Raw genomic sequence first — 20,767 nt, 5'->3', positions numbered from 1 at the left:
AAAAGTTAAATAAAAAAATATTTTTGTTGCATCTCTTTTCGGTGTTGTAATTTGTAGACGTCCCTAAGCACTTGTCTTACAGCAGCAACAACAACAGCAGAGAGCAGAAGCCAGCAGGTTTATTTACATAAACTTCTGGTGTACTTACAAACTTTCCAATCCATCGTTTTATGAGTGCATAACCTATTTGTACTACTGTAGACGTTTGGTATCATTTTGGGCATTATTAGTGGGGTAACTTACGAGATACAAACGTGGGTCCATTAGCCCCTGCGCTAAGCTATTCAGCTGATAACGCTACTCTACGCTAACTCTCCCAATGTTCGACCCAGGTGAAAAAGCTTCTGGATGGGTGTTTGGCTCAAGGTCATGGTGCAAAGGACCCTAGGGTGAAATTACTCCGAACCATCACTTTAAGATCGTGGTTAAAATTTGGATGTTCATTTTGACCCATTCATCCACCAGAAATTCTGACTACTGAATACTGTGTATACAACATCGCCTGACTTCATCTTTACAGGCAGCCCTGCACGTCCTGGCTCACGATTACATAGTTTATATAAGAATTAAATAGTGCATTACTTTTGGAGCAGTATAAGTACGAACAATGAATGAGAACAGCCTGAAATAAAAGCTTTCTTTACAAATCGGCTGATTTTGCACCTTCCTGGTCTCCAAAGACTTTTGAGAGTTTGTCATTGCTATTTACAACAGATGACCTGGTTTTTGTTCATGACACGATGATTCCCATGTATTGCATTGTGCCTCATGGCAGGTTCTTTGACCAGTGAGTAAACCCATTGTGCAATGTCATACCTGTAAAGTGAGGTCAGTTTCTATGGTTCTGAATTCTTGAAGTGGTTGTTTAAGTAGAGGGGTGTGCCCACTGGGTGTTATTTTCAGCTTTAAGAGTGACACACATTTTTAGTTTTTCTACTTCCCCAAAAATGTGTTTATTAAGGAAATGCATTCTTCAATTTACCTTAACATGACATGCCATTTTCTTTAATTTCATTCTCTTTCATGCACAGTCTTGTATCTGTACATTACATTCTTGAGTTTCAGTATTGCAGCACTCCTTGAGTTTTATGTTTGGTTAGGGTGTGTTTGATCTTTACCTACAGTCCACAGCTCTATCTTCTCACCCATTTATGTACATGTGCACACCTGCCTTTACTCTCTGTGTGTGTGTGTGTGTGTGTGTGTGTGTGTGTGTGTGTGTGTGTGTGTGTGTGTGTGTGTGTGTGTGTGTGTGTGTGTGTGTGTGTGAACATTACAGACTGATTGTGTGGTGTACTTTCTGGAAGGTTATATCAGTAGAATTGCGAACAGTGTCAGCCAGGCATTGTTAATGGCTCACAGGAAATCAGAAAATCATCCATCCATCCATCTCCGTCTGCTTATCTTGGGTCGGATCGCGGGGGCAGCAGCTCCAGCAGGGGACCCCAAACTTCCCTTTCCGGAGCCACATTAACCAGCTCCGACTGGGGGATCCCGAGGCGTTCTCAGGCCAGGGTGGAGGTATAAACCCTCTACCTAGTGCCTGGAACACATCCTTAGGGAGGTGTTCCAGGGGGCATCCTTACCAGATGCCAAAACCCCCTTAACTGGAAAATCAGCCTCTGTTAAATCTTTTACTTGAACTAGAGCCAAGACATTTATACACAGACAGTGTGTGTGTGTGTGTGTGTGTGTGTGTGTGTGTGTGTGTATACAGAAGAGCTAGAGGAGCTGTAGTCTTTTCAAGCATGTCGTACAAAGATTTTTTACATTCAATTATTTTTACATTCAATTAAGGCACTTTTACAGTACGCACAAGTTTTTGTTTTATAAGCGCAGTTTTGTAAAATTACAAATCTATTGCGTGATCTACATTTTACTGTTTAATATGAAAAGTGTCATTCTTGGATGTATCGCCAGCTCTGTAGAATGGTAGCCTCAACACTAAACTATACCAAAGACTGTAATACATTTCTTCTGCTCTAAAATATGGTTTGACCAAGAGCCAGTTCCCCTTTTTGTGTTGAGGAGGTTTACCAACTGTCTCTCTCTAAAACCAGTGTTTAAAAGACGAAATGATACCCACTAGAACCATGGCCTACACTCTACAGGTTCATATCATCAAAAACAGCATTCTGAAATACTGACAGCTCTTAGTGTGATCTTGCCACTTTAAGGATCCACCACTCTTTCTATGTAGGAGTCCAAAGCTGCCAATGCACTGCCTGACCTCAAACAGACTTTGTTATCACCCATAAGATTGAAACTACCCTTGTAGCAACTTTAAATAAAAAATCTCATCTGGATTTTATCTGGATACAAGACACTTTAAATGACAAGTGTAAATTGGCCTGAAAGGTTTCTTGCATCCTGTTATCTGATTCTTTTGTGACAAAGTTCTTTTTTGTACCACTTGTTATTGTCCTTTTATAGTAAGCCAGGTGAGCGATGGACACATTCCAAATCCTTTAGTATTTAAATTTGTGAAATCAGGAACGAAATCATCCACGTGTCCTTTAGAAAGGCAGTCATTACAGTCACACAATTATATTCTGGTAACACTACAAATATGACAGTCATACCACAAAGTGTGTTTAAGAGCTCCCCACCATTAGAGTGGTCTGTCTAATGAATATATGCAGTTTTTTTAATGCAAAGGATTCTTATGATTCCAACTCACAATGGCCGTGCCTTTCCCATCATGCCTCAACCTGTTGCTGCTCCGTTGTTTTCTGTAAATCAACAGGATGAACGTCCCTCTGATATCTCTCCCATCATCTCTCATCTCCTATCACTCTATCACACAACTCTGTGTTCTGCTGATTATGGAGCCTCGAGTTTGTTCAGGCGGGCACAGAAGTTTTATTGTCACATGTTCCATACACTGCCCAATCATATGACCACGCCCTTTCTCGAAAACTAGGCGGTCCATCTGGAAAGACATTTTTTGCTAATTTCTCCAGCATACATTATTGCTGCTGCATCGCTGCCCGTTTCCCAACATATTTTAGGCTCCACAGTCTTCTCTTGCAGCTGGATCTATAGTATCTAAGTTTAGAAGATTTCTCTCAGTATGGTTTCATGTTCATTCAAACAGGCCCTGGTGGTTGCTTTGTAATTTCGGGAAAGTCTGTGTCAGTAAATGGTTAAAGCTTGATGTAGATATCCTGACTAAACGACTGCTGAACCCTGTTCTGAGCCTCTTCATTTTTTTTTTTTGTATTGAATTGGTCCGTCCACATAGTTTTTCTGTCCATCTTTCATTTTTTGTGTCACCATAATTTATCTCATTGTCTTTCTCTGCCCCTCTTACCCTTGCTGCCTCTCCCTCACATATCCCTGATGAGGCCTGTTATTCAGAATCAGTGATGCAGAGAGAGTGTTTACACGGGTGAGGGAGAGAGTTGGAGGGAACAGGACAAAAACGTTTTGGAGAGTTATAGATAATATGCTCCTTCTTAGTTCATTAAGACAATTACTTTCTGGGATGTCAGGCAGTGTTAACACGATGATCTTACTTTTTATAATCCACCATGCTTCTGTTTAGCCAGACATGCCGTGGTGTATGAGGAAGACTAAGATTTTGGTTTATACTGCAGATGCTGAGGGAACAGATAGAGATGTCATGGCACAAACAGTACCTCATATACTTCCTTTCTACTTCCTCTTGTTTCTGCAGTGTTGTGTAAAATTAGAGGTTTCACCACACGTTTATTTGTTTTTTAAGGAAATGCTGATTATACACTTTCAATTTTCTACTTTTATTAATTTAAAGGGGTGATAGAATGATTATATAGAGTATTTCACACTGTTCCTTATGGTCTCCTAATGGGGTATGTAACATTGGTTGGGCTGAAAATGGCCTGGTTGATATTTTATTGGCCCTTATGCATCCCTGTGTTTTGGCCCTATTTGTAACAAGAGCTTTTCTTCCAAATATGGTATGCTCGTGAATATTTAGATGAGCTGCGCGCTGATTGGTTGAGCGAATTGCCATACGCAGACATTAGAGATGCGCGCTGATTGGTTGAGCGAATCCCCAATACACACACATTAGAGAAGCGACAGAATCTCATATTCCAGACACTGCAATGTTTCATTACCAAATTCACTTCTGAGACTTTTTTATGTGAGAAATCAACTATATAAAGCTCAAATATGGGCCGTTTTACCAAAATTGATGGCTAATTGCAAATATGGTAAGACGTATGGTAAGTGTCGGATTTCAGCGGCGGTGCTGCTGCCTCGCCGCCCGCCCAGCCTTCCTTCACGGACCCCGGCCTGCTGTGAGCTCCGTTAGGCTGGCAGCCCTGACAGAGCTCCAGGGGCCTGTAACTCCCCTCTTCCTGCTAGCTAAATGGCCTGTTGTGTGAGAGTGAGGGCGCGGTCAGCGAGCTTGTTACACCAGCAATCTCTTACCACATGTTACACACAATGTCACGCCACTTAGCTATACAACATCTAAATGTCTTATAAAGCTAACAACGGTGTCCGATTTCAAGTTAATGAATAGTTGTGAGCTGTAAGGGTTTCGTTAGCTGCGACTGTCCCTACAATCCTATGTGTACAAGATTGCGGCTAGTTAGCTTAATTTTTGGTCGTAATTTGAGTATATTTACAGTTTGAATTTCGTCACGTCACTTACACAACATCTAACTAAATGTCTTATAAAGCTAACAACGGTGTCCGATTTCAAGATAATGAATATTTGTGAGCTGTAAGGGTTTCGTTAGCTGCGACTGTCCCTTCAATCCTAGCTGTGTGTAGCTACAAATCACAGATAGTTAGCTTCATTTTCGGCGTAATTCCGAGTATATTTACAGTTTGAATTTCGTCACATGTTTGTGAATTCCAGAGGAATTCTAAGAGGAGGCTAGCTAGCTCCATCCAGCCGCAGGCTCTATCAATGAGACTCGCAGACAAGAGGCGTGTATTTTATACAGTCGTTTGTTTAAATAACTCAACACATTATAATTACACACATTAAAAGATTAACTGAAACCTGTGGTAAGAGATTGCTGATGTAACAAGCTCGCTGACCGCGCTCTCACTCACATACACCGGGCATTTAAGAGCAGGAAGAGGGGAGTTTCAGGCCCTGGAGCTCTGTCAGAGCAGGGGCATTTAGTTGTCTATTACCCCAAGACACGGTGACTTTGGAGTGCTGTGGGCTGCCAGTTGTGACGGAGCTCCAAGTACCTCATAGCAGGCCGGGGTCTGTGAAGGAAGGCAGGCTGGGCGGCGAGGCAGCAACACAGGCAGCACCGGCGCTGAACTCCGACACACAGTCGGACAAAATTTGCAATTAGCCATCCATTTTCGTAAAGCGGCCCATATTTGAGCTTTACATAGTTGATTTCTCGCATAAAAAAGTTTCAGAAGGGAATTTTGTAATGGAATAGCAGAGATCTGCGTGACCTAGCTAGATTCAGAAGACTACCTGATCTCAGGTCAGTTGTGTAGCCTATGTAAATGTTGGGGCGTGACCGTTCTCTTAATACACCCATGTGCTGACAAAGGTTCCGGTTTTTGGGAGGTTGACGTCAACTTCCAGCTTTTTTGAGATTTGCCCGTTTTCAGCGGCAGTTTCAAAATATGAGATTTTCATAGTAAAGGGGTGTCAGTGGGACTTTGAGCTTCTATGTATGTCCTATTTAAAAAACAACATATTTATCAGTACAGTGGGTGACGTCATCGCTGGAGCCTTAAAAATATCATCTTAGTCTCATCTTAGTCCCCGCAATTTGTCCTTGTCATACAACATATATACATCAAAACGGTAGGATGCTTGTTTACTTTCAGCGAATGTGCTCATTTAAGCAATAGGACTTATACATTTTGCTCGGTGAGCTTCCAAAGGACAACAGTTCCAAATCTTCCTCCATTCGCTGCCCATGTTAAACATCCTTGACATTTCCACACAAAGGCACAGCAAACCACTTTTTTGAATTGCTGATAAGCCCACATTTTTTAATTTTTCCACATACATTTTATATCGACACGTTCCCAAAGGACTTGCTGTGCTGAAGATGAGGTAATTTATGCCACCTATAGTTTAGGCTGTCTGAGCCTTTCTTTCACAGGCCGCTCTCAGTGTCCCTTAATGGCAGCAGTCTGACACAGGTGATAGGTTGTTAGCTGATTACAAACATGGCCACTGATTAGTAAGCATGACGCAGCATTTTCGCAAGACAGTCAAATTGCAACTACAGACATTATGTTGTTTGTTTGCCACTGCTGTGCCACTGTTGTAACACCTACAACTTTCATACAATATGGCTATTATTCATCTTTTAAAGACATGTTAATTCAAACAATTATCACTTTTCCACATTTCTTACAACTTCACCTTCTTCTTACACATTTTAACCAGCAATCCGGTTTAGCTTTATCATTAGCTTTTCAAAAAAACCTTTAATTATCTTTAATTATCTTTTTTACATTAGTGGTGTTATTCAACTTGTCAATGATATTCATACCAATTAAAACAATTCCCACTTTTCCAACTATTCACTACTACTTCAACTTCTTCTTACAGATTTAATATATTAATCCGGTTTATCTTTAGCAATTTAGCTATTCAGCATTCACACGCATTTTCTACAGGAAATGCATTTTCTAGTTTTTAAATTTAAAGGCTCGTTAAGATGAGATGTTCTTACTGTGTGCACTTCCACACCATCAAGAACTTGACATATAAAGTTGGTAACACAATGAGTGGAATAATTATTCTCTCCTTTGTTTCTACCCTGCACCCCTCCACTTGCAGCTCTCAGTGTGTTTGGACAGGAGCTCCCATCAAGCCCTCATGGTTGCACAGATGGCAGCTGCTACCCTGCGACAGGAAACCTTCTGATTGGACGGGCTGTCAACCTATCCTCCACGTCTACTTGCGGCCTGGATGGGCCGCAGCCCTACTGCATTGTCAGCCATCTGCAGGTCAGGACACCCACAAACACACACATAAATGTATAAGGAGTCACTGGTTGTGATGGTTGATGAAGGGTTTTCTATTCATACCTTCCCGCTAATGACAGGTTAATCATGCACATTCATTTTTTCCTTCATGTGCACCCGGTATCACGTCACGTGCTGTGATCTACATATATTTTCCACATTTGGCATTCTCAGTCACTGCTATGATTAAACTCAACTTGACTCTCCCACCTGCCTGTTCCATCTCTCACACCCCATTTACAATGGTCCCTACGATGGTTTGTTTGTTCTCCCTTCCATGCACTCATCCATCTTCATCCTTCAGTTTCCGCTCTTCCATCTTCATTTGTTCATCTGTCTGTTTGTTTGTAGTCCGATTTCCATAAGCAAGGCCCCCCGACGCTACCCAGCCTTTCAATATCAGGCCCAGGTGTAGACTAGACTGACATGTTAGCCACACCTAAGACACACACACACACACACACACACACACACACACACACACACACACACACACACACACACACACAGGCCGGTGACGCACCACAACCCCACAACTAGTTTGGACAGTTGAAATTTTGAATTAGATTTATAAAACTTGATGATGTTTTTCTGTGTGTGTTAGGGACTTCAATCTCTTGCCTTCAGGATGTTTTTGTTTTTGTAAAGACACACACAAAGCAGAATTACTTTTAAGTCTTTTAACACTTCTGTGTGTTAAAAACACATCCCAGAATAGATAGGCAGTGTAGCCAGATCATGTCAGCGCTGGAGTATGGTCTGGCATTTCAAGACTAGTGCAGGATAAAACTGACTAATGTTAAACATGTGTTAGTTTTGCCTATTCAATGGGAAAATGACAATCAGAAGGTAGACACCATCCTAAAATTACATGCAAAATGGCTTTTCAGATTTTTATCAATAGCCTGTTCTTTTTTCTTCAAAAATGAAGTTTACATTCATCTGGGCCTCTTCCGATTATATACCAATCTTTAGTTCATAAGGAAAGTTAATGCAAAAAGGCCCGACGCAATTCTGACTATTTCAGTACAGAGAAATACTTCACACATCTACAACGTGAGACAGTAGCAAAGAAAACTCCCGCACACTGTCTAACTTGCAAAAAATATACCTTGAATAATAGGCAACTTTTTGGTACTAGACCATCTTCAGGCAAAACTTTTTTTTTTTACCTAAAGATGGTCTATTTTTTTGCAAGTTAGACAGTGTGCAGGAGTTTTTTTTGTGCTAATTCTGATTATTTAAAACCTTCTGTTCTATTTTCACTATTCATTTCTTCCGGACCATTAACAGTAGCAAGTCTTCTATTTGACTGACCCTCTTTCTTTTGAACAAATCATGCTTTAATATTTTATTAGTGCATGGTTAACTGAGTATGTTATTTTGCAGCAGAAAACAACAGATACAGACAGACACAGAGATACAGCTATAGATACAAAAAGTAGCTTTGCGTCACACCCCTAATTCATACCTGTGTGATGCAAGACACAATACTATTACAGTCTCTCCTTCACCTCCACAGTATGCAGCTCTTATGTTTCTTTCTGCCCTTACATGACATGACTCCTGAAATGTTCCTGATCCTGATCATGTTGATATTCACACCCTCTCTACACTACATGCATTTCCGTGCATCTGCATGTATGTGCCTGCACCTCCATTGCCTCAGGGCAGGAATATCCAACAGTGTCAACTTTAAGGTGAACATGACTGACATTGTCTGATTGGTAAGAGGCCCTCTACTATAGTACGGGCCAGGATATGGTGTCAACCTGTCCTTACATAAATCCAGCCAGGTGCGGACCGTCTCTGGCCTGTCAGAAGCTACTTTAGACGCCCACACAAAACATTTAAATGCCCAGAAGTTCATCAATCATTTGTGTTTGACATAGGTTGTTTGTTTTGTTCCTTGTGAAATCGGATTACATAGTTCTTATGCACATTTGCTTCCCAAGAGAAGCCAATTGTGTTAAAGACCTTTAAAGGGGCCCTGGTTTGGTTGTTAGTCCCACCTGGTAGAGAGAGTCAAAAACCGTAACTTAAGACAAGCGACCATGGCAACAGAAAGGAACAAGAAAAGTGAAGAAGGAGATAGAAAAAATGGGAATGGCAAATGATGAAAAAGAAGGGAGGATGCGGGGGAAGTGGCAGAGAAAAGAGCAAAAAGAATGGCAGCAAAATGAGAAGTGACATAATGTGTTAATAGCAGGAAATATCAGTTTTAGAGTTGTAACTGAGATGGAAAGGAAACTGAAAGAAGGAGGTGGGGTGTACTTTTTTTTTTAAAGCCACCATTGTAGTGTGACAAAGAAGTGTTTTCAAATCAACATCAGACTTACATCAGTGTATTGTTGGAGCAGAAAGCCTTATAGTTGAGCTGACCAGGCTTGACTAATGGGAGATAAATAAGAGCTCAGAAGAGGGAGGGTCTTAAAGCCACACAAGTTTACACCAAGCGCCTACTGAAATGAAAACTACAGTGTCCCTGAAAGAGAAATGAATACGAATCAAACTTATTTTACTCGTACTGTATGTACATCCAACCTTAAACTTTCTGAACAATAAATAAATGAAGTGAAGTGCTTGTTGTCAAGTATACCTGCATATCTGAAATCTTGCTCTTGGACCTTAAATCCTGTGAACACTATAAAACTATGCCTCTCTAATGGTGGCACATTGCGATAGGATGGAAGGGCTACTGTGTAGAGAGGAATGTCCTTTTCAGCAGTGGGGCTCTGAGATTAGGGTTTGGGCAAATTTATGCTGGGATTAGGGAGGGTAAGTGAGAAAGGCAGGCAAGCAAGCATGTAAAAAAAACACACATTCACTTAAACATGTACAAGTGGGCGTGAGTGCACCCGTGGTCACACACATCCACATAATTCTCAGCCTCTTTACCAGCCATGTTGTTGTTAGCAGCTTAATCACCTAGACAACAACCTAATTAAGAAATGCTGCCCTGGAATACACTGTTTCTCTAGTGTGCCAACGTACCCTCATCTGTCTGTTTAGCCCTCCTTCCCTCTCCCTGCTCCCCTCTTTATGGCGCCCTCTTAAATGCACCACCTTTCACCCTCTCTCAGCATCTCCCTCACCCTCTGCTGGCCCCCTTCTTTGTCCTTCACCCCTGCTGTGCAGTTTGAGACCCCTCTCCACTGTATACCCACTTCTCTCACCTGCACCTTCCTTTCTCTAACCACCCTTTCTAACTTTTCTATTACACCCCTTGAGATTCAAGCTCTTGCTCTTGGCCTTGGTCCGCACATTCTTGTGTCTTTCCCATGCCCTCTGCCTTGGAGCTCTGCCTTGGTCCCCTTCTTCTGCCTTCTGCCTCATCAATGCATTTGCATCTCATATTTATGGAAATATATTGGCGACAAAAGATTAGCACAAAACAAATTGTGAGTGCTACTCAGTTGGCAAATCGACATTTGAGAGTGCACAGGCACAGATTCATAAGAGTAGAAACAGATTTGAGTGTGCAATCCCGATAGTGCCAGTGCTTGTTTCAGAGTCTGCTCTCTCAAATTTGTTGTTGTCTATATACTTCCAGACATAATCCTCATCTAGTCATTGATGCTGCAGTTGCAGTTATGAGGTTTGGATATTTGTGTATACCTGCTGCTGACTCTGTATTGCCTTTATATATATATTTTTTTTTACAAATTACTGTAGTCAACTGAGATCCTGTTCAAGATTCTAGATTGTTTGATTGATCGCTGCTTCAGATCAAGACCCTTGTATGTGCAAACCTACTAGTACAATAAACCATTTCTGATTTTCAACCTCACAGAGCGGCTAGACTCTAAGTCTTATTTTGTGCCCTTTATCCTTATCATCACACTTGCCTCCATCTCTTTACTGTCTTTCTTCCTCTCCCCCTCCCCTTATTTTACTTCTTGCATCTCTCTTTCAAAACCATTCTTCCTTTTTAATCTTTTGACCCAGTGGAGACACAATCCAGTCCCCTCTGGCTTTTGTCCCATTCACACTGGTGTTGACACACAGGGGCACATTACCTACATTATTTCATCTTGACAGATAAAAGCCCTAATCTGAGGAAACACCTCTATCACAGGGACTTGACTTACTGTACATCATGCACAAGACACAACCTGCACACGCATTATAGGGGTTTGTAAGGAATTACAGCAAGTGGGTTTAACTGTTTCCATGTAGTACAACATCCACAGGTGGTTTATTACACAGCTGGTTGATTTTTTTTGGTTCAATCAAATGCTAAAAATCTGCATACCTGCTAATTATTTTCATTTCAAGTCAAATGTTTGATCTACTTCTTCATCATCATATCTAAAATCTAAAATATCTTTCCATGCCAGTGACTTTCTTCAGGAGTAAATGTGTGTTTTCGGCCTCGACAGGAAACAGACAAGTGCTTTGAGTGTAACTCCCAGCATCGCTTTGACCCGTACCGCCACAGAAACAGCCACCGCATCGAAAACGTGATCTACCTCATGGACAGCAACGGAGACAACACCTGGTGGCAGTCGGTCAATGGTGTGTGTGTGTGTGTGTGTGTGTGTGTGTGTGTGTGTTTATGAGGAATACTTTTGTTCTTCTTGTGTTGTTGAGAATTAAATCCTGATGGTAACAAACGTATACATTTTAGAGGCATGTTACAAAAATACAAAATAATACATGCAACATACTGGAGAATGCTGTTGAGATGCAGTGACATGGGTGTAAATCTATGACCTCATAGGTAATTTTGAAGAGACAAAAATGCAAAGAAGGATGCTAGAGGTTTTCTACAGTCACTCAGTCAAGCAGACAGTGACTTAAGGAGACAAGACTTTTACATTGATTGTGTTGTTATGACACTGAGTGACAGTTGTTTCCTCTACAGGACAGGAGAGTGTCAGCATCAGACTGAACCTGGAGGCTGAATTCCACTTCACACATCTCATCATGAAGTTTAAGGTATGAACAGTTATTTGCATCTATGTGCCTGTGTGTGTGTGTGTGTGTGTGTGTGTGTGTGTGTGTGTGTGTGTGTGGACCTCTGTTTGAAAAGGTGACTGTACTGTATGTGCTTAAGCCTGTCAAGGTGCATACTGGACTAGGTGTGTTTGTTGTGTACACTCTATACATAAAATGGATGGCTGCATTCCATCGGGCTTGAATCCATCATCTTACTGTTAGTAAAGCAAACATGAAACAAAAGGTTCCAGATAAATCTGTCTGACAAGGTGCTGTCATCTGATCACAAATTTACACAGATACAAGTCTCACTTCAATTGTGCTTGTGCTGTTTCATAAAGAAAATTCACCACATAATACCAAAATACATTTCTCTCTTTTGCCCCTTAGACTTTCCGACCTGCAGCCATGTTCATCGAGCGTTCGGCTGATTTCGGCCGCACTTGGCGCCCCTACCGCTACTTTGCCTCAAACTGTACCAAGACCTTTCCTGGCATCCCCGCCAACGGCCTGCACCACATCAACGACATCATCTGCGAGGAGCGCTACTCCGACATCGAACCCTCCACTAATGGAGAGGTAAGAATTAGAGGAGGTGCTGGTAGAGACATGTTAGACTGGGAGGAGACAGTGTCTAGTTCAGAATCAAAACGTAAGGCTGGTCATATTCAAAATGTTTGCTGTTGTTAAAAAAACAAAACCCATAAAAAGACCAGAGCCAACAGCGCATTAGTCCATCTCTGATACTTTCTGGCTTCCTGACCCTGTCTGTGGCACCAAGCCCATTGGTTCCTTGTCACATTCCTTAAGCCAGTACACACAATAGGTGAATTCACTACAAAGCAAACAGAAGTGTAATAAATATGTATCTTGTTTAGAATCTAAAATAACAGATTTTCATAAAAGAGAGGTGCCATTTAACTCGAGGAATGTGACTGACTTGCACACATTATTTATTAACTGAAGCTTATTTCTTTGCAGGTCAGGTCTTTGCAAATGTGTTTATTCCAAACAGTGTGTCTGATTTTTGTTACCATCTGTTGTTTTAGCTGGCTATGATTGTCTTCAATCCCAGAATCTAATGGGATTTCTCTCTTTCTTGAGCTGAAAAATTCTGTTCTGTATCCAGGTCATTTATAAGGTTTTGGATCCCGCCATTCATGTGAAAGACCCATACAGCTTGGACATTCAAGGTCAGTGGAGACTTTTATCTCTGAATGTTTATCACTGACACTGTTTTTAGCAGCACAGCATAGTGTTTTTTTATGAGTTATGACATTATATTCGCTTTAACGCGAGTCATTTCAAAAAGTGTTATACATACTAAGGAAATTTCAGTTTTGTCATGAAATGGGTTAATTTCACAAATCACACCTAATCAGTTTTTCTCTTTTACAGAACTTCTGCGTATTACCAACCTGCGTATCAACTTCACCAAGCTTAACACTCTGGGAGACGACCTGCTGGACCGACGCTTCGATGTCCTGCAGAAATATTACTACGCCCTCTATGAGCTGGTGGTCAGAGGGAGCTGCTTTTGTTACGGACACGCCTCAGAGTGCGCCCCAGTGCCAGGGGTGGACTCCCGGGAGAACGGCATGGTGAGCGAGTGGACTGTGCCCCGGGACCACACAGAAACATGTTGACAAAAAGAGCAGAATCTGTTCGAAAATAATAGAAACTTCAACTTGCCTCATTTGTTCAGGACATGTTATCATGCCATTATTATTAACAATACCTACATTAACATTTTTGCTGCATTGTGATTGGTCAGATCCACGGTCGGTGTGTATGCAAACATAATACAGAGGGCCTGAACTGCGAGCGCTGCCGACATTTCCACAATGACCTGCCATGGAGACCAGCAGAGGCAGAGAACCCACATACCTGCAGAGGTGGGACACACACACACACACACACACACACACACACACACACACACACACACACACACACACAGTTTTTTTCTAAAATACCTTTGTGCTCATCATAAACACACTGCAAGGAGTTTCAGTCTTTCCTTTTTCTTGAAAGAATATTTAAGATGCCATCAAAATAAATTTGCTGTATTTTAATCTTAGGGGTACCGTAAATTACAGCTGCAAATGTTCAATTAATCTATTAGTTGTCAACTATTAAATTACTGTAATTGCCAGCTATTGTAATCATCAGTTAATTGGTTGGAGAGAATATTTTTATGAAAAAAAAAGTAAAACATTTTTGATCCCAGCTTCTTAAATGTGAATATTTCTGATTTCTTGACTCCTCTGTGACAGTAATCTGAATATCTTTGAGTTGTGAGAAAAAAAGGACATTTGAGGATGTCATCTTTGGTCATGGAAAAACCTTTTTCACCATTTTCTGACATTTTATAGAACAAACAACTAATCGAATAATCAAGAAAAAAATCAACACATTACTCTAATCAGCAATGAAAATAATCGTTAGTTGCAGCCCTACTGTAAATGTTTCCTTCAGAAAAGCCATCCTGAAGTCTCTCCTTGGTTCATTAAACTGTCTGCTACTTTTAAAGTGTTAAGGAGGATGAGAGGAGCTGATGTGATGGGTAACTTTGTAACTGCTACTGGGGACTTTGTGGTTACCTCTTATAGCCTATCTAGGCGTCTAATTAGCATTTATTTGTTTAATTTCTTGCTTGTGTCTCCAGAGTGCAACTGTAACGGCCACTCAAGCCATTGTCACTTCGACATGGCTGTGTATTTAGCCACGGGCAACATCAGCGGAGGAGTGTGTGACGACTGTCTGCATAACACCATGGGACGCAACTGTGAGATGTGCAAACCTTTCTACTACCAAGACCCTATTAGGGATGTCAGGGACCCACAGGTCTGCATAGGTGAGTCATTTGTTCTTTTGAACAAAATGTTTCCAGCCATTATGTGGATATTCACTGTAACACCGCAATAAATGGCATTGCAATTAAATTCAGTATTGAGTAAAAAAAATCTTATTTTCACTGAAACATTTGGAAAGAAATCTTCCAGCCAGTGGGTTATAACAATTTGATTTGTTTCCTGTCAAAGTGTACTTGCCTCAAGGATAGGGGTGTGACAAGACCCCCAGCTCACGAGACAAGACAAGAGATTAGGTTTACGAGACGAGACAAGATTTTAACACTATTTAAAAAATTTAAAAAAACTTTGATGAATGAAAAATTGTCCTTTATAGAACTGTAATCGGGCCTTAAAAGTTAGGCCCGACAAGGCCCGAGCCTGACAGAATTCGGCTTGACAAGTACATTTTGATTGACAGCTTTTTAAAAACCCGAACCCGTTTACAGCCCGACATTATTCAAATGTGCACACGCACACAGCTCTTTTGCCTTTTGTCAAGAATTGAGTCATTTATAAAAACATTTACATCATTTATTCATGACTAACGTAGGCTATAGGCCACTTGGAAGTTGGAACAAAGAAATAAAATAAGTTCTCCAGAGGCCAGCCTCCGTTTCACCTCCTCAGCATCCATTTTCGCGCTAATCAAAACACATCACCGGACCGCTCATTTACCGCGCAACCCGGAGCGCAAGCCCGAGCCCGTGTAAAATGATAGAAATTAAGACCGAACCGTTGTGTTTCAGCAAAGATCTTCAGCTTTAGTCCTTTATTCAATCGAAAGTCACAAAATCAAAAACGAACACTGAAAGGTTTTGCCATGAACTCAAATGTATAACTAACAGTTACATCGTTACTTATTCCATATGTATGGTGGAGAGCTAGTCTTTTCACTCAGAGAACCAAGGTTACCATGTAACCCAGCATTTTCTGGCAGTAGTTGAGACCAGTTGCTTTTATAGGCTACTTGAATTTGTTATTGTCCAGTAGACAGAGAAATTAAGCTTATTTTACTATTGTTTCACAGTGATTACTTTCTAAAGCACAAATAAATGACCATCAAACACTCAACAGATGATGTTTGTGAAGACAGATGCGCTTATCTCCTCCTCTGCATTTTATTCATTGCAGCAGTAAACACGGAAGTAGGCTACTCTAGTATCGATTCATGACCATTATAGGATGAAGGGAGGACATTGCTCTTTGTGTAATATCATTAAAAGTAAAGTTAGGTTTTGGGGTTTGTCTCGGCTAAGAGAGAGAGAGAGAGAGAGAGAGAGAGAGAGGCGGTATTCTCTAACGTTCTAATGCTGAGTTTTACAGGCAGCTTCATTCTTTCGCTACGCTCTGCAAAAGTTAACTCAGAGTCAACTTTACTGACGGGCGAGAATGGGCGTGGGGATTTTTTATGCTAATTTTGAGGTTCAAGTCAGACTCATCCCTCATTCTGGCTGCTCCTCTGCACTTGTGTAGTGATATCTCGAGACACTTTTTACCTTGAGAAATCCCCTCACGTTTTAATCTCGCGTGTGGCGAGATCTTGTCACACCTCTACTCGAGGATATTCTTATTTTGTGTAATTTAGCCTATTGATGATCAGCCTGAATGCCTGAAATCCTTGAGACTGCATTTCAATCAAAGTATTACAAAGAGTTACATGTACATACACATCGTGTTGTGACAATAATTAACATTATGTATGTCAAGGGTTTTATGACGACCATTTTTAAGTGTCAGTTTGCAGATCTTATGTGCATCATGAACCTAAAAGCTTCTCGAAATAGTGTTCTCATTGCTCTCTTCTCTGTCTGCTCAAGTTTCCCATTAATGCCATTTTGTTTTTGCCTCTCATTTTTTTTTTCCCCCACCTCCAGCCTGTGACTGTGACCCAGTCGGATCAATGGAGGGAGGAGTGTGTGACAGTCACACCGACCTGGACATGGGCATGATCTCGGGACAGTGTCGCTGCAAAGCCAACGTCAAAGGCACGCGCTGCGACGACTGCAAAGAAAGTTATTACGGACTCAGCCAGAACGACCCGCTGGGCTGTCAGCGTACGTATGTGTGTGTGTGTTTGTCTACCACTGAAAACAATTTGTGTTTGAACAGGAATGAAAATGGATTTATGGTGTTTTTGAATACAAAACCACATAATCTGCATTTAAGATCTGTAAATAGCACATCAGCCACAATCTTATTCTTTGTGTGTGTGTGTGTGTGTGTGCATGTGTGCATGTGTGTGTGTGTGTGTGTGTGTGTGTGTGTGTGTGTGTGTGTGTGTGTGTGTGTGTGTGTGTGTGTGTGTGTGTGTGTGTGTGTCTCCGTCAGCTTGCAACTGTGACCCTCGTGGCATCATCATGATGGGAGCTCCTTGCGACCAGATCAGTGGGGACTGCTCCTGCAAAAGATATGTTACTGGTCGCTACTGCAACCAGTGTCTGGTTAGTAACAACTGTTCTTCGTATAAAATCTGTTGCTCATTTGGGGTTTTTAGATCAAAAGATCATACTCATGTCTGTTTATTTACATTCATAGTAGTCCTTGTTGCTGCATATTTCAAGTAGAAAAAACTGAGTAAAGAGTTAGGCGGTTTGGCTGGTGCACTGCCAGGTGTGTATTTTTTACAATTCAATTACATTTTATCCATAGTGTGAAATCATGACCAAAGTTATCTCAGGACACTTTACAGATAAAGTCAGTCTACACCACACTCTATAATTTACAGAGACTCAACAGATCAGTTGCACTAAGAGCAAAATGTAATGTTTTAACATTTTGTAACATCTTGCACAATTGAAAGCAATTGTGTCACCAGACAGTTGACCTGAACTGTTTACCTTGTCACGCTGTCAAAGTGACTGACTCAGAAGTGGAGGTTTTCCTGTACATTTTTCTATCCTGCTTCCGTTACAAATGTGCGGGGACCAATCATAAACTGGCTTATCCACCTGGCGCGCGATGACAATAGAGAAGCGAAGGAAAGCAGCTTTTTGTTTACATTTACTGAAGCGCAGAAAACCACTGATGCCGCTGTCGCAACGTACGTCAACCGGATTGTTGGTCTGATTGGTTGAAAGACTATCCAATTGCGTACATTACAATTGAGTCATTTGAACTATACCTGTTGATCACGCCTCTTGTGCAGTAGAAAATACAGAGCAGACTCCCCAGACTAATGTTCAGTCTTAAAAGATTGAGCTTGGTCTAGTGATAGCCAGACTAAAAAGAGTATATTACATAGTAACAACTGAGTAAGCTGTACAAGGACAACAGAGCCTAGACACAGTGCCAAGTGTAAAACCTACACACTCAACTTGTCACCGTACATCCTGGTTTTGAGATTTCTTTTCCATCCCTGTAGCCTGAATACTGGGGGCTCAGTAACGACTTGGCCGGCTGCAGACCATGCGACTGTGACTTCGGTGGAGCCTTCAACAACAGGTATAGATTTTCAAAATGTTATACATCTATCTTTAAACATATGCTTATGATAAAGAGATTAGTTGTACTTTGCAGGTCTTTTTTTAATTTAAATGGGCCTCTGTCTGTTACTTAAGGTGCATGATGGAGAGCGGCCAGTGTGACTGCAGGAGACACCTGATTGGTCGACAGTGTTCAGAGGTTCAGCCTGGGTATTTCTGTGCGCCGCTGGACTACTACAAATACGAGGCAGAAGACGCCACTGGACACTCCCCCGGTGACTCTGCACTGCCGGTGAGCACACTACTAGCTCGCCAATTCACATTTCATGTCCCTATAATTTAGGCTCTTTTTTTGGGGGGGACAGCTGAAGATATGAAAGAGGAGAGAGAGAGGGGGGAATGACATGCAGCAAAAGGCCGCAAAGGGTCAAACCCGGACCTGCTGCGTCGAGGAACAAACCTCCATACATGGGCGCCCGCTCCACCAACTGAGCTACCTGGGCGCCTATGATTCAGACTCTTAATAGTAATATATGTAAGGTAGATAGAAACTGGCAAGATCATTTTGAAGGTCTTATTAGAATCAGACGCAAAGACATCACAAAAATATGCACCACTTTACAGGAAAAGTTGTTCCACTCTCATGTCTCATGTCAGAAAAACTATTTCAGCTTATCTGCAACATCGACAGTTGATGGTGGGGCACAATCTTGTGCAGAATCACTTACTGCACCTTTAACATTGGAGTCCAATCTGATACAGTACTTACTGTACCTTAATGTTGATTAAATATGTATCCGACACAATATAATATATGCAGCTACTAAATTAAGCTTTTTACTAGAGCAGACGTATCACTCTGTTGGTGTTGTCTGAACTACAGAAACACTCTTTACCACTCCCGAGGCCTTTACACACTGGAAGCATAACGAATGAATGACAGGAAAAGGCATAATGCTCAACTGGGAATATTCATACCGGCAGGTAAACAAATGGGCAGTCTAGGACTTTTATTATTATGAAAGGTAAGAACAAAAGAGTGGCTCTGGTGTGTGCTGCCTTTGTCAAGGTTGAAAGGAGTAAAGTTTGTTGTCTTGTGCGTCTCTGGGTTTGGACTAAGTGCCTCAATGTTGTTGAAAAGGGATTATGTCTCATTATTGCTGCGTACTGTTCATGGCCTGTGTGAAAGTACGTGACAAAAAAAACATATTTTTGCAAATTAATAGCACAAAAAAATGCAGCTGATGTGTTAAGGCCTTTAGAGATAATATGTCCTCCCAAGTCCCTTTGCAATATTAACCTTTGATTATTTTAAATTATATTGTACAACATTTTACTATAACAGTTTGCATAGTCAGCTAGCGCAAAATCCTTCAAATGTTTTCTCCTGTTTAACCTGTAAACTGATATTTATTCAAAACACAACACTAATATCTAATAATATTCTCTTTAAGCTCCCCTCATCCAACCTGTAACAGCAAAGAGACAGGCCTGTTCCTGCTGTCACACACTCATCTCATCAGTCTGCATCACTGTCGCTATCCTCTACCATCTCTACCTGCTTTCTCACATTCTTCACTGTCTCTGTCTGTCTCTTTCATCGTCTGCCCCCTCCACTTCCCAATTCAGCCATTTGGGCAAGCTCAGACAGTCCACACTTACAACATCGGGACTACAGGAATGTGTAAAAAAAAAAAAAAAGGCAAGTACTGACTTCAGAATGTTATGAGAAAAGGTGCAAGAAACTGAGCAAGAGGAGAAGTGTCTTTGACATATGAGGCTGCTGTCTTTAGGGGGTGCGCTGCTGGCAAAAAAGAGGTACAGGCAATGCAGGATACAGTCAAAGTCCTGCATTTCTGTACAGAATTCCAACTCCGCAGCTGAAGTGACCCATAAAAACACCCGACAGTGGCAGATACCGAAATGTCACAACAAATTATTGCCGCGCGGCACACACACTTACTAACACGTACAACACGCACACACACACACGCACGGAAGAACAAACTGCCTCACATTCTTTGTTTCTCTCTGTCACGCTCTGGCAATTTCAGCACAGCATGGCTCTTTGGGCTCTGTCTTGTCATTTTCACTTTTGTAACGAGAAAGGATGAGTCCCTGTATGTTGCAAGAAGTGCAGCTGTTAAATGTTCTACATTATCTACTGTATGATTGACACAAACCCTCATGAACTCTCCTCTCCTCTCCTCTCCTCTCCTCTCCTCTCCTCTCCTCTCCTCTCCTCTCCTCTCCTCTCCTCTCCTCTCCTCTCCTCTCCTGCCTCCTGCGTCCTGTCTCCTCTCAGGGCAAAGTTCGTCCTCAGGCTGAGACCGACTGTGTTCAGCACCTCAGCAACCAGCTCAGGAGGCACCGGCGTCACCGTCGCATCACCAACTCGCAGCAGCATCGGGCAGCGCTGAGACGTATCCGCCAGCTTCAACAAACAGTAGGATACGTGCTTTGATTGACTTACTAGTTTGATTTATGGTTTGACCAGATACAGAACAATTGAAGGGTTATTAGTATGATGTTACTGTAATACAGTTTTTCTCGATTGCTAAGACACATTTCTTAAAACCCTCACCCGTTTTC

General features: G+C 41.6%; 1 protein-coding gene across 2 annotated transcripts in view; it reads left to right on the top strand.

The window, feature by feature from the left end:
* lamb2l (laminin, beta 2-like) overlaps positions 1–20,767 on the top strand; it is a 60,751-nt gene that overhangs the window by 23,667 nt on the left and 16,317 nt on the right. For both annotated transcript variants that reach the window (XM_028583881.1, XM_028583882.1), the window contains exons 3-15: positions 6,770–6,939; positions 11,340–11,475; positions 11,825–11,898; positions 12,289–12,477; positions 13,028–13,091; positions 13,297–13,499; positions 13,673–13,793; positions 14,567–14,755; positions 16,628–16,807; positions 17,082–17,194; positions 18,115–18,194; positions 18,311–18,467; positions 20,481–20,621. In XM_028583881.1, the coding sequence (XP_028439682.1) occupies positions 6,770–6,939; positions 11,340–11,475; positions 11,825–11,898; positions 12,289–12,477; positions 13,028–13,091; positions 13,297–13,499; positions 13,673–13,793; positions 14,567–14,755; positions 16,628–16,807; positions 17,082–17,194; positions 18,115–18,194; positions 18,311–18,467; positions 20,481–20,621 (1,817 nt within the window). The remainder of the gene's footprint in view (positions 1–6,769; positions 6,940–11,339; positions 11,476–11,824; positions 11,899–12,288; positions 12,478–13,027; positions 13,092–13,296; positions 13,500–13,672; positions 13,794–14,566; positions 14,756–16,627; positions 16,808–17,081; positions 17,195–18,114; positions 18,195–18,310; positions 18,468–20,480; positions 20,622–20,767) is intronic.

Source organism: Perca flavescens, chromosome 7 (assembly GCF_004354835.1).
Source record: "Perca flavescens isolate YP-PL-M2 chromosome 7, PFLA_1.0, whole genome shotgun sequence".
Lineage (NCBI taxonomy): Eukaryota > Metazoa > Chordata > Actinopteri > Perciformes > Percidae > Perca > Perca flavescens.
The sequence above is the reverse complement of the archived record's forward strand: the minus strand, read 5'-3'. Positions and strand labels throughout refer to the sequence as shown.